General features: G+C 41.9%; 1 protein-coding gene across 3 annotated transcripts; it reads left to right on the forward strand.

The window, feature by feature from the left end:
- The first annotated feature begins 3,330 nt into the window (after positions 1–3,330).
- On the forward strand, positions 3,331–13,458 carry LOC129813570 (BRCA1-associated protein-like). Of its 3 annotated transcripts, XM_055865905.1 has the most exons (14): positions 3,336–3,452; positions 3,664–3,723; positions 4,777–4,938; positions 5,185–5,419; positions 7,017–7,206; positions 7,400–7,513; positions 7,627–7,775; positions 8,017–8,092; positions 9,080–9,218; positions 10,463–10,572; positions 10,687–10,776; positions 10,864–10,967; positions 11,167–11,306; positions 11,461–13,458. In XM_055865905.1, the coding sequence occupies exons 3-14, from the start codon at positions 4,785–4,787 to the stop codon at positions 11,670–11,672; spliced, it is 1,713 nt and encodes a 570-aa protein (XP_055721880.1). In that variant the 5' UTR covers positions 3,336–3,452; positions 3,664–3,723; positions 4,777–4,784; the 3' UTR covers positions 11,673–13,458. The 3 variants fall into 3 exon arrangements, with proteins under 3 accessions (XP_055721873.1, XP_055721880.1, XP_055721863.1); XM_055865898.1 differs by having other exon boundaries at positions 3,331–3,723; XM_055865888.1 differs by lacking the exons at positions 3,336–3,452; positions 3,664–3,723 and having other exon boundaries at positions 4,522–4,938.
- The last annotated feature ends 621 nt before the right edge of the window (positions 13,459–14,079 follow it).

A 14,079-nucleotide genomic window follows, 5' to 3' on the forward strand; every position in this document is an offset into this window, starting at 1 on the left:
AAATATATGGAATTTGAAATGATTTATACTTTTACTTTTGATACTTAAGTATATTTAAGCAAGTACAATTACTTATGAAACTTAAGCATATTTAAAACCAAATACCCAAGTAAAAGCCGACAAGGTAAAAATCTGCCGTTCAGCCCCGGAGCAAGCCAGTTAACACCCAAAAACTGCTCCCCGAGCGCCGATGACGTAGTTGTCGATGATAAAGTGGCCCCCCGCACCTCTCTGATTTGAGGGGTTGGGTTAAATGTGGAAGACACATTTCAGTTGGATGCGTTCAGTTGTACAACTGTATCCCCCGTTTCCAACTGCCATTTACCCATACTGATATTTCATTATTTGAAAAGACTGTAGTTTCTTACATGCAGTTCACAATGATACATGACTGTTGTGCTTAGCTGTGCCACTAGTGGTCGCTCTTGGTCTGTCAAACTCTGTCAAAAAAATATTGTTCAGCTCTAATTTTCTCATTTTAATTTAAAATGTCTCTTTTAAAATTGAATTGATCATAATATAATAATTCCCTATGTATGGGAGTGATATACCGATCTGCATATCAGGATGATGTCTTAACTAAACAACTGCAGATCCCTTGAAATGGTCCCCACTCCAGTCCTTCCCCAGATAATGTACTGTACTTTCTTCACCACTACATGGTCCTAAAAATATATGGTCTACTGAAACTAGATCTTCTATAAATCTTCTTCTGTCTACCTCTGGAGAGGTGAGCGTTGACTGAGACATCAAACCAACTCTAGGTGAGAATGTGATAAAATAATTTATAAGGTTTAAGATAAATTATTAAATAATTCTACCTGGAAACTTAACCAGTAGGGATCAGAGGTTATGTAGCATGGATAAGGAGTAATTACAAATATTAAACATAAGTCCAACTAGGTTAGACTGGGAGAGAGAGGAATGTGTGTGTGCCTAAGAACACACCTACAAACAATTAAACTATGGTTGAACCGACCCGGCTATAAATCTGGAATGTACGATAGGACAGGGAGTACCCCTCCAGGTTTCCTTTATCTGGGGGGGACTGGAACTGTTAGCTGGGTAGTAATAAACTGTGGTGAGAATTCTAGAGAAGAATATAGCTCTCCTAATGTTAGTGTGCATGTGTGTGCGTAGGTTAGAAGAATGTTATAAAAGGGATATCTTTGTATGTGAATGGGAGAGCTCTCGTGAATAAACTTGGACTTGACTTATTGTGAGCTGGGAGTTCTGTCTGTTTCATTTAAACCAGAACTTTACACACTCTGGGTTGCAGACCGATTAGAATAATTGAAAATTCTAGACATTGATAATAAAATTCTATATCAGAATGACAAAGTGAATGGACAGAGAGTAAATATAGAATATTAGCTCAAAACTATTGTGGCGCTCCTGCAACTACAGTTGAAGTCGGAAGTTTACATACACTTAGGTTGGAGTTATTAAAACTCGTTTTTAAACCACTCCACAAATGTCTTGTTAACAAACTATAGTTTTGTCAAGTCGGTTAGGACATCTACTTTGTGCATGACACAGGTAATTTTTCCAACAGTTGTTTGCAGACAGATTATTTCACTTATAATTCACTGTGTCACAATTCCAGTGGGTCAGAAGTTTACATATACTAAATTGACTGTGCCTTTAAACAGCTTGGGAAATTACAGAAAATTATGTCATGGCTTTAGAAGATTCTGATAGGCTAATTGACATAATTTGAGTCAATTGGAGTTGTACCTGTGGATGTATTTCAAGGCCTACCTTCAAACTCAGTGCCTCTTTGCTTGACATCATGGGAAAATCAAAAGAAATCAGCCAAGACCTCAGAAAATAAATTGTAGACCTCCAAAAGTCCGGCTCATCCTTGGGAGCAATTTCCAAACGGCTGAAGGTACCACGTTCTTCTGTACAAACAATAGTAGGCAAGTATAAACACACTGGGACCACGCAGCCGTCATACCGCTCAGGAAGGAGACGTGTTGTCTCCTAGAGATGAACCTACTTTGGTGTGAAAAGTACAAATCAGTCCCAGAACTACAGCAAAGGACCTTGTGAAGATGCTGGAGGAAATAGGTACAAAAGTATCTATATCCACAGTGAAACGAGTCCTATATCGACATAACCTGAAAGGCCGCTCAGCAAGGAAGAAGACACTGCTCCAAAACTGCCATAAAAAAGCCAGACTACGGTTTGCAACTGCACATGGGGACAAAGATCGTACTTTTTGGAGAAACGTCCTCTGGTCTGATGAAACAAAAATAGAACTATTTGGCCATAATGACCATCATTATGTTTGGAGGAAAAATGTGGAGGCTTACAAATTGAAGAACACCAACCCAACCGTGGAGTACAGGGGTGGCAGCATCATGTTGTGGGCGTGCTTTGCTGCAGGAGGGACTGGTGCACTTCACAAAATAGATAGCGTCATGAGGCAGGAAAATTATGTGGATATATTGAAGCAACATCTCAAGACATCAGTCAGGAAGTTAAAGCTTGGTCACAAATGGGTCTTCCAAATGGACAATGTCCCCAAGCATACTTCCAAAGTTGTGGCAAAATCGCTTAAGGACAACAAAGTCAAGGTATTTGAGTGGCCATCACGAAGCCCTGACCTCAATTCTATAGACAATTTGTGGGCAGGACTGGAAAAGCGTGTGTGAACAAGGAAGCCCACAAACCTGACTCAGTTACTCCAGATCTGTCAAGAGGAATGGGCCAAAATTCACCTAACTTGTTGTGGGAAGCTTGTGGAAGGCTACCTGAAACGTTTGACCCAAGTTCAACAATTTTAAAGGCAATGCTACCAAATGCTAATTGCGTGTATGTAAACTTCTGACCCACTGGGAATGTGATGAAATATGTCAAAGTTGAAATAAATCATTCTCTCTACTATTATTCTGACATTTCACATTCTTAAAATAAAGTGGTGATCATAACTGACCTAAGACAGGGAATTTTTACTAGGATTAAATGTCAGGAATTGTGAAACTGAGTTTAAATGTATTTGGCTAAGGTGTATGTAAACTTCCGACTTCAACTGTAAATATAAACAGTACCGGCCCCTAAAATGAGTACTAGCATCTGTTTCAGTCCAAGTCAAGCACCGCTACCATCACATGAAATGCCCATGAAAAACCCTCATGCAAATGAAGGGCATAATTTCAGCAAAATACATTGATACATTGCATTATTCAAAAGTTCTAGACAATATCCATTGTATTGTAGTATTTTTACAATTATTTTTACAGTCACTTCCAGGGCTTGGCCCTATGTGGTATCTTGCCCCCAGGTAAGGGCTGACATGCTGACCTGGGCAATTATGTATTTTTCATCATGATGTCAATTTACTAACCCGGAAAAGTTATGTCACGGGGTCAGATCGAATTTCGTATGTAAATTGGTGAACTGGAAAATAAATAATTGATGACAAGGTGTCAATATCGTATTTTGAGGTAAGACGGTGGTATGTGGGCTCGTTAGAAAGTCCTTAGCTAGCTAGTGTTTCGTTAAACGTCGTCATTTGTCCCTCTAGCCAGGTTTTTGGCTTGCTAACGTTAGCTAGGTTAACTTGCTAGCTAGCTTTGCTGTCAACCAGGCTTTGTATTGTTTTTTCGTCGAGAAGAATCGTCATTCTTTCATAACACATGAGTGTGTCACTGGTAGTTATCCGTCTGGAGCTCGCAGACCAGTCTCTTTCTCCACAGGATTTCCAATACACCACTGGTGAGTTTAATTATTTTAGTTTTAATACTGACGTCACCATCTTTTTTGATATAGCTAATTTAACTAGCCCACCGTGACGTATGGTGTTTGTTTTTGCACTATTCCTCACAGGAGACAGGTAGCTAGCTAGTTAGCCTAATACATGTAATATTCTGTGACGCAGGCAAGAATAGCTAAGTACTTCCGAGTCACGGATTTTTGGAATCCTTCAGAATAAGAGTTCTGTCCTGTATACGTTGTAAATGATTAATTATGGTGAAAGTGACGTAAAATGTGCACAATTATTGATATCGTTTATACTAGCATACAAAGAATAGTTACAATAGTTACAATTATTTCTATAAGATATGCGATTGATATGTTTATATTTTTAAGTCTGAATGGTCAACATTTTTTTTTTTTTGTATGTGTACTCCTATCATTTATTGGACCATACACAATTTTCTGTACATTGTGTCCAGTCAAAGGGGCCATTCTACTCAGGAGCACTTGTAGTTTCCAAATCCACAGAGTTTACACCCAGAGGAGCGTTGCTGCTCATTTTGTGGCCACTCTTTAAGGACCGATCAGCTTAAATCCAATAGTTTTTTCATGCTGGACATACACAATTTTATGTATGTTGCGTAAAGAAAATAGACAAATACATAATAACTTATAGAAATACTTTTAATTACTCTTTGTATGATAACTAGTATAAAATATATTGATGATTGTGCACATTTTCCATCATTTTCAAAAGTATACAGGACTTGACTCTTATTCTGAAGGATAAAAAAAAAAATCTTTGACCCAGAAGTACATAGTTATTCTTGCCAGCTTCACAGCGGTAGAACATAAAACAGCGGAATAATTATGTTTGAGGAGTCAGGCAACAGCATCAGAGCAAGTCACTCCCTCCTCCTACCATCAGAGACCTGTACAAGTTACTGTTTCTGGAACACATTTGTCTGAGTAATTCAGCAATGATGGCAATAGGTATTGATCCAGAAGTTGATGCTTTGTGTTTGCCTATTCTCCCTTTTTCTCTCCCCCTTTTGCTCTCTCGCCCTGTAGTTGAGGATATGTCAGAGGAGGATTTGCAGGAGAAAGCACTGAGCTCAGCCAGGCTCTATCTGAGTGGGAAGACAGAGTTGGAGAGAGCAGCCGTCTTACATCAGCACATCGGCAGCAGAACCATGGGAGACATGGTCATCGAGACCTTCGCACCCAACCCTGGTAAGAATCAGGGTAAATAGCAATATGGATAACATATTTAATGAATATGATGCTGCACACAAACCAATGCATTATTATTTGTTGGTGTGTAATAATATATGTGGTGTGTGTGTATAGGGAGATGGGATGTGTTAAAACATATTCTGAAATTTCAGAATGACTGACTAAAGAATACAGCTGTGGTTATCAGTCTGTCAGACTTTATAGGAATAGAAACTACTAGAAACCTACATTTCTCTCCTGTAGATAAAGAAGAGGGTGAGCAGACTGGGGCAGAGGGAGAGGAGGGTGGAGGAGCCCAACCCCTAGAGGATCAACTAGACGGGAGGGGTCTTACTGAGGGCCCTACAGAGGTCAGTGCCGAGGGCACAGAGGTGGCTCTAGACTCGCCCTCCAAGCAGCTTCCAGACCAGATCTCCTTCTTCAGTGGAAACCCCTCAGTGGAGATAGTCCACGGCATCATGCACCTCTACAAGACCAAGTGAGTTTCTGTTGCTATACACAACACTGAGTATGTTTACATGCAGACTAATAATTCGATATTACTCTAATTATGGCAGAAGGCCGAGTATGGCTTTAGACATGTAAACGCCTTACTCTGCTTATCTTAATCGGCATAAAGTCAAAATCTAAGAAAGCATACGCCAATTAAAACACTGATTTTTCTGAGCAATCTTTCCTATTACTAGGATGTAAACACAGGTTGAAATATCAAAACGAACTCTGAACCAACTTTATTAATTTGGGGACAGGTCGAAACTCAAGAAAACATTAATGGCCATTTAGCTAGCTAGCTTGCTGTTGCTAGCTCATTTGTCCTGGGATATAAACATTGGCTTGTTATTTTACCTGGAATGCACAAGGTCCTTTCTGGATCTTTGTAGAAGTTTTACCCATTTTTAGTCACACAAAATCGTGTGTTCTCTACTCAAACAGTTAATCCACAGATAAAAGGGGAAATCTAGTTAGTTCCTAGTAATCTCTCCGCCTTCTGTCTTCTTCTGTGGACTTCATATGGCAGTTGGCAACTAACTTTAAGGTGCATTACCACCACCAACTGGACTGGAGTATGAACCTCGGTTAATTTTTCAATCACCCATGTGCGTATATGCTCCTAAAAGACTGAGGAGATGGGAGAGGCGGGACTTGCAGCACGTCATGCGTCAAGTAGAACCAAGTTCTGTTTTAGCGCCTGGCTACGCAGACACTTGTTGACGCGCGCTAGCAGTTTGGATGAAATGATTGAATAACATGTATGTGTACACAACACAAGTGGTGTGGTCAGCATGTTACTGTGAGAGAAAAGGGGAACAGAGTGTCTGGCCAAGGTCTGTTGAGGAAGGTGAACAGAAGGTCACTTGTAAACATCATGGAGACCCGGTAGAGAGGAGCTGCTACCAGAGCGCTCTACTGCGACGACAACATTCTAGTCGTCCGTTTTGAGTTTTTACTCAGAAACTAACAGTGCTCATTGAGTCTGAACCCATTGGCTTTATATTTCCATTCAGTAGGCTTGGGCGGTATCCAGATTGGGATATTCGGTAATATCGGCACTGAACACGAGCGGCGCTACTTTCAAACCCCACGGAGCCTCTAATCTGAAGGTTAGCAATGCTAACAAGTACATGTAAAATCCCATTAAGTTCTACAAGTAACTAAAAAATGCTAGTCAGTTTGCTGCACACTCAAAATAAATATTAGACAGCAAGGCTCTTGATCCAGGAGGGGATTCTCTGCTGTTACCAAGAGAAGATTCATTTGTCAAGAAGCTAACCAGCTAGATAACTACTAAATTGGCAAACCAAATGCACAATTGCAGACCATTTAGCACATTTTAAACAGTTAATAGTTACAATATTTAGTTTAGTTGTGAATTCCATACTGTAACTATGTTTGGAAAACCATCTGGCTATTTCCAAATATCCCCCGGTATACATTATATCACCCAAGCCTACCATGCAGTAGACATTCTGTACTATATCCTGAGCGACTACAATATACCAAAGATATTGTTTATTGAAAAGATTTCTCACTAGCAATATGAGGCAATTTAGTTTCTCCTGACTGTCCCGTCGCAGCAAGATGACATCACTAACGGAGGACGTGCGTCGCAGTGCCATGCTGTGTATCCTGACCGTCCCCACCACCATGACAAGCCACGACCTCATGAAGTTTTTGGCACCATTTTATGATGTCATGGAGCACATGAAGATCATACGAGACTCCACCTCTAACCAGTACATGGTGCTGATCAAGTTTAGTAGCCAGGTGAGATGAATAAGATCATACGAGACTCCACCTCTAACCAGTACATGGTGCTGATCAAGTTTAGTATCCAGGTGAGATGAATAAGATCATAGAACACTGCTGTTGTTGTATCTGAAAGTCTGCTTAGAAACTGTTTTTAGAATTATTCACATTATTACTCCATCTCTCTCTGTCTCCCCCTTTCTCTCTACAGGCTGATGCAGATAGTTTCTACACAGCGTGTAATGGCCGTACGTTCAACTCCATAGAGGATGCAGTCTGCCAGCTGGTCTATGTGGAGAGAGCTGAGGTCATCAAGTCTGAGCAGGTACAGTATGTACACCAGTACCTCTAATGACTGTCTGAGCAGTGCACCTGAGGACATAGATTTTAATCATTTCTCTCTCTCTCCGTCTCTCTCTCTCACCCTCCCACCCCCAGGGCGCCAGTCTTCCAGTGATGGAGCTGACAGAGCTTCCTAAGTGTACCGTGTGTCTGGAGAGGATGGATGAGTCAGTGAATGGGGTTCTCACTACACTCTGTAACCACAGCTTCCACAGCCTGTGTCTGCAACGCTGGGAGGATGCCTCGTGAGTATATACCAGCACACACACGACTCACAGCATGACCCTGAGTTCATTTCTCCATCCTCCCTCTCTCTGGTCAGTGGATGACTGTCATGTGCTGCAGTTTTAGTCCTTTTGTGGCACAACATGTGAGCAATATGGCATTGTGTTTTAGCATGGGGACAATAGAAGTGGTAGCTACTGTGCTTTTGGTGTTTATGTGTGTAAAGGTGTTGACTGGGGTGTATTGACTCTTCTGTTGCAGGTGTCCTGTGTGTCGGTATTGTCAGACCCCAGAGCCTGTAGAGGAGAACAAGTGCTTTGAATGTGGAGTTCAGGAGGTAAACATTATTTACACACTAAAATCAACACTACATACATTTGCATACATCTACAGATCAAATCAAATGTATTTATATAGCCCTTCTTACATCAGCTGATATCTCAAAGTGCTGTACAGAAACCCAGCCTAAAACCCCAAACAGCAAGCAATGCAGGTGTAGAAGCACAGTGGCTAGGAAAAACTCCCTAGAAAGGCCAAAACCTAGGAAGAAATTTAGAGAGGAACCAGGCTATGAGGGGTGGCCAGTCCTCTTCTGGCTGTGCCGGGTGGAGATTATAACAGAACATGGCCAAGATGTTCATAAATGACCAGCATGGTCAAATAATAATAATCACAGTAGTTGTCGAGGGTGCAGCAAGTCAGCACCTCTCGGAGGACCTGGCTTTTCATAGATCTACCGCTCCTGCTGTCTCTAGAGAGTTGAAAACAGCAAGTCTGGGACAGGTAGCACGTCCGGTGAACAGGTCAGGGTTCCATAGCCGCAGGCAGAATAGTTGAAACTGGAGCAGCAGAACGACCAGGTGGACTTGGGACAGCAAGGAGTCATCATGCCAGGTAGTTCTGAGGCATGGTCCTAGGGCTCAGGTCCTCCGAAAGAATTAGAGAGAGCATACTTAAATTCACACAGGACACCGGATAAGACAGGAGACGTACTCCAGATATAACAAACTGACCCTAGCCCCCCGATGCATAAACTACTGCAGCATAAATACTGGAGGCTGAGACAGGAGGGGTCAGGAGACACTGTGGCCCCATCCGATGATACCCCCAGACAGGGCCAAACAGGAAGGATATAACCCCACCCACTTTGCCAAAGCACAGCCCCCACACCACTAGAGGGATATCTTCAACCACCAACTTACCATCCTGAGACAAGGCCGAGTATAGCCCACAGGTACTCTTGTTGTTTACAGTTGCTAATGTTTTCCCTCCTACACCCCTCCCCCTGGCTAATGTTTTCCCTCCTACTCCCCTCCCCCTCCAGAACCTTTGGATCTGTCTGATCTGTGGTCATATCGGCTGTGGTCGCTACATCAGTCGTCATGCCTACAAACACTTTGAGGAGACGCAACACACGTACGCCATGCAGCTCACTAACCACCGTGTCTGGGACTATGCTGGAGGTACAGGAAGACTGTGGAGGGCTAGGGGCAAGAGTACCGACTTCTGTCTCTATATATCTATATCAACTACAATGTATATAAAACGGGGATGTGACAAATATACAATTACATTTTAGTCATTTAGCAGACGCTCTTATCCAGAGCGACGTACAGGAGCAATTAGGGTTAAGTTCTTTGCTCAAGGGCACATCAACATATTTTTCCCCTAGTCTGCTCATGGATTTGAACCATGACCTTTCAGTTACTGGCCCAACGCTGTTAACCGCTAGGACACCTGCGCCCAATGTACAATTGTTCTTAACATTTAAAGTGCCATTTAAAAAAATAATAATCATTTTAATGATAAGAAAAAATTATAAAATGACGTGAATTCACAATTCAGATATGATCCTGCGTATGACCGCTATGGGGGCCAATGCAGTTCAATGTACCAGGCTACCAGACAGCGCTCACCTTCCAGCTGTCCACTACCCCTTTTTTCGACATGGCATCTTGTAGTCTGGTTCTATATATGCCATCAGGGCAGTGAAGCCAACATCCTCTACCATTTGACAATGGCTGCATATCAACTGCAATAATTTCTGTAATCAGCGCTGTGATTTTCTCACTCCATCCCTTATCTGCTGCCAGCAACTGGTTGGGTCACGGTGACTCCCTTTCAGATGGTTAAGCATTGAACCTGTACTGCCTCTGTAGCTCAATTCCACCTTGCAAAGTTTGTATTTATTTCACCACTGTAGTATTCTTAGAGGCTTCTTAGATTGATGACTCATGACACGTAATCAGGGTTTAGTATTTAATTTGAGTCAATACTGCCATCTATTGGTAAACATAAATATACCAGGTTACTACAACCACCTCATGTGACTTTCTCAGTATTGCCATACAGGACTTCGCTGCTGTCCCTTCCCTGTCTTACTCTCTTACATTTTTTCGAACTGTTAACGACGATGACGACGTGCGGAGCGATTTTAATTCCGTGGTAAATCATTTGAAGTTGCATATCTCCTCCTAACGTTACAGCAATGTTGCATTAGGTATCTGTTTAATAGAGTTCCCTTTATGATGGTGATGATCGGGACCTGTTAGTGGTAGTTTTGTGATAAATGCACTGGGATTTTCATTTTGTAAAATTTTTATCTAAAAGTTAGCGATCCCAATGTTGTTTAAATGTTCCCACCACTAATATAAAACCCTGTGTGTAGCACTGCAACAGTGCTTCACTGATTTGTGTGTGTGTGTAGATAACTATGTTCACAGGCTGGTGGCCAGTAAGACTGATGGGAAGATGGTTCAGTACGGGTGTGAAGGAGAAACCTGTCAAGAGGAGAAGATAGACGCTCTGCAACTAGAGGTGTGTGTTTGACTCCCTGTTTTTCATTCTAAAAGTGTGATACCTATTAGTTAACATGGCAAACAGCTGTTACAGCAGATATCTCACCCAGAATGATGTTACCTCTTCCTGCAGTACTCTCACCTGCTAACGAGTCAGCTGGAGTCCCAGCGCATTTACTGGGAGAATAAGATTGTTCACATGGAGAAGGACACCGTAAAGGAGGTAGGATAAGAATCATTGCTGCATGTCTGAAATCATATCTCTATCTATCCATTCAGTTAAATACCCGATTCTGTGTGTGTGTTTCAGGTCAACAACATGAAGGCCAAGTTTAAGGAGACCATAGATCGATGTGATAATCTGGAGCGTCGGCTGGGAGAGCTGGCCAAGGACAAACAGGGCATGGACAAGAAGTAGGTGGATCCTCTCACACTGTAGGCAGCTGTCAATCATACTGACACAGTAAAATGTTAGAATCTGACTGTGGCCATAGTCATGTTGTACTGTAGGTTTTAATTTTCTCTCTCTAAACTAGTGGGGAGAGATGTTGTTATCTGCTATTGAAAATCTGTGTGTCTTGGTAGCACCATCTCTGTCTCCCCCCTCCTCCAGGTGTGGTCAGTTGTCGACCCGTGTGACGAAGCTTGGTCAGGAGCTGAAAGGGGAACAGGAAATGAACCGCTGTCTGAGAGCCAATCAGGTTCAGCTACAGGCCCAGTTGGCTGAAGATGAGCACAAGGCTAGAGAGACTGGTGAGTCTGGGGGAGGGAGAGACTAGAACCTAATTCTGGGGGAGTCGGGGAGACTAGAACCCTCCATTGTGGAAGTCTTTATCTTGGAGTTAAATTGATGACAACATTTTATATTATCTCCTTGATGCCTTTAACCTCTCTTTCCCTCCTCCAGGCGAACGTAAGGACGGGGTGATAGCAGAGCTCCAGGAGCAGCTGAGAGATGTCATGTTTTACCTGGAGACTCAGCAGCAGATACAAAGTCTGCCTCCAGAGACCAGGACTGAGATACAGGAAGGACACATCAACATAGGCGCAGCAGTCACTCCTGCCCCGGGACCCTCCACCGCCATAGGCCGCAGGGGGCGGTCCAAAAAGGGGAAGTAGAGAAGACACAACCAGGAAGTGGAGAGAGGAAGAGATGTCGGCCTTCACTGATTACCACAGCCACAAAGTCATAAACCCTGCCTATTTCTACAATTTCTCTTCTTAAAATGTGATTTTAAACCTAACCTTAAACCTAGCCTTAACCACACTGCTAACCTTATTCCTAACCGTAAATGAAGACCAAAAAGCACATTTTTGTTTTCATAAATTTTATATGATATAGCCTATTTTGACTTTGAGGCTGTGGTAAAACCAGAGATGCCAGATGCCTGAAATGACACACCAAAATGACATTATTAAAGTGTGTGTGTGTGGTGTGCGTGTATGCGCAATTGAGTGTGTTTGTGCTTTGAAAAAGGACTTTGGCTCCTTAGACAGTACTCTAAGAGGATGGGATCAGAAGTTAAGTGTATATCTCTGCTTCAAGGTGCCCACTTTGCTCTTCTCCCTCCATCCTTCTAAAAAAAAATGCAGTCTTTTTTTATTTTTTTCACCATGTTTTCTTCCTGAAAGGAGGAGAGATTAATGTGAGAAGTGGACGAATACCTCATGTTTGAATATGCTGAATATGAATGTCCAGTCACATTTTGTAGGTATGTGTGTTGTTATAAATGGGTTTAGAAAGTCTGCTTCTGAGGTTCACTACCAGCTGGTTGTCAGCGTTTATCATCTCTGTTTTATCGAACATCTGATTCCAATCTGTTCTCAGGAAACGGCATGACTCAGTTCTATCGTGACAACGTTTTTTTCTTTTTTCACTTAGATAATTTAATGTGACAGAAAACAAACTGAACATCACTTTATCTGAGAGATTAAGTCAAGTGCTGAAATATTTAATTTCTCAATTTAGAAATGACCTGTGTCAGAGCTGTAGACTTAATAGATGGGAACGGGTATTTGTGACTGGTGCTTTGGCATTCCTACACTGATCTGAGATGTGCACCTGACATCAAGGGTTGCCCTATTGCCTGGGCCAAGTCATCTGAGCAGTCATGCAAGTTAAGCCTAAGGTTGCAAGTTGGGCAGGTGATTTTTAACAAAAAGTAAAAACAACAAAACTGCAAAGAATTCCAGTAGCCTAAAGCCGATCTTTCTGGTTCCTCCCCCTTATTTAAATGTAAGACAGACAATGTATGGCAGTCGGGCAAGTTGAGCTTGTTCTACTTGCTACTAACAACCAAAATACAAAGAATTCCAGTAGTGATCTTTCTGGTTCCTCCCCTATGTGTAAGTGAAAGACAGGCAATATATGGCACTTCTTTGTGTAAATAGCTCATTTACATTTTCGGGCAAGTGCCTTTCAGACTTTAATGTCAATCCCTGTAATACAGTACAATACTCTACAAATACAATATCATACAGTTTGACTCCTGTTTCCCTGCACTTACCTGTGTGTATGTGACCACCATATTCTTCACTGACAACACATCTGTGGCAAGCCTGAAAGGGCACCGTATTGCCTATACACTGCACTACTGACCAGATCCAGGTAAGCTTTGTACATGCGTGTGTTTGTGTTGAAATGCTGAAAGGCTACCGGTATTTTCTGCTCATTCACAGCTTTCCACTATAATATAGCATCAATATTGTCATAGCATGGTATTGTATCTAGGTCAACGCAGACTTTCAAATAGTACACAGCAGCAGCAGAATCCCACCTTTAGCCTAATGTGAACATGTCTTATTTCATTTTACCTTCCTGAATGTCAACTTCCAGCAGTTGAAGTATTCACTGTGTTTTTTGTATACATGTTAAAGCGCTCAATAAATTGTGTTACCATTTGTACTCGGGGTGATGGTGTTGTTTTAAAAGTTCCTCGAAGGTTCATGATAGTCAAAATGAAGACTTCCTAGAAAAGGCCTCTTTAATACTTTATTTACCACCCACACCGGCTGCCCAGTCATTTCTGTGTGATGTCTGTGTAAAGGAAAGTTAAAGATGGTAAACTATGCTATAAGTCACTTTAAAGAGAGTAAACTATAAACTGTGAGTCATAGAGAGAGTTAGGGCTGGGGTATTTTTCTCCCCGCTCCGAGGGGGGGATTTTTCGTGGCGCCCTGCTGATGAGTATTTCGCTCATACAGCTGTCATAAATGCCTAGAGCACTAATTTAATTAATATAATTTTTAGAACATTTTTTTATATTATTTTTTAGCAGCACCCTCACTACCCCTAAATCCCCTGTCTATGGGCTGGATTCAATCCCTAGCTCCGAAGATCAGCGTTGTAGGCCGGTGGAAATTTGAAGGTAATTTTTGATTGAGCCGGAAATGCAGTCTCTGAAAAAAGTATGGTTGCTGAGGGTGAGCGAACTATAATACAGAAGCTGTGGCTCTTTCATTGTTGATGGACACATAACCACGGTGTGGTAAACTTTATAGGAAGATATTTCAATATCATAATTCA

Source organism: Salvelinus fontinalis, chromosome 2 (assembly GCF_029448725.1).
Source record: "Salvelinus fontinalis isolate EN_2023a chromosome 2, ASM2944872v1, whole genome shotgun sequence".
NCBI lineage: Eukaryota > Metazoa > Chordata > Actinopteri > Salmoniformes > Salmonidae > Salvelinus > Salvelinus fontinalis.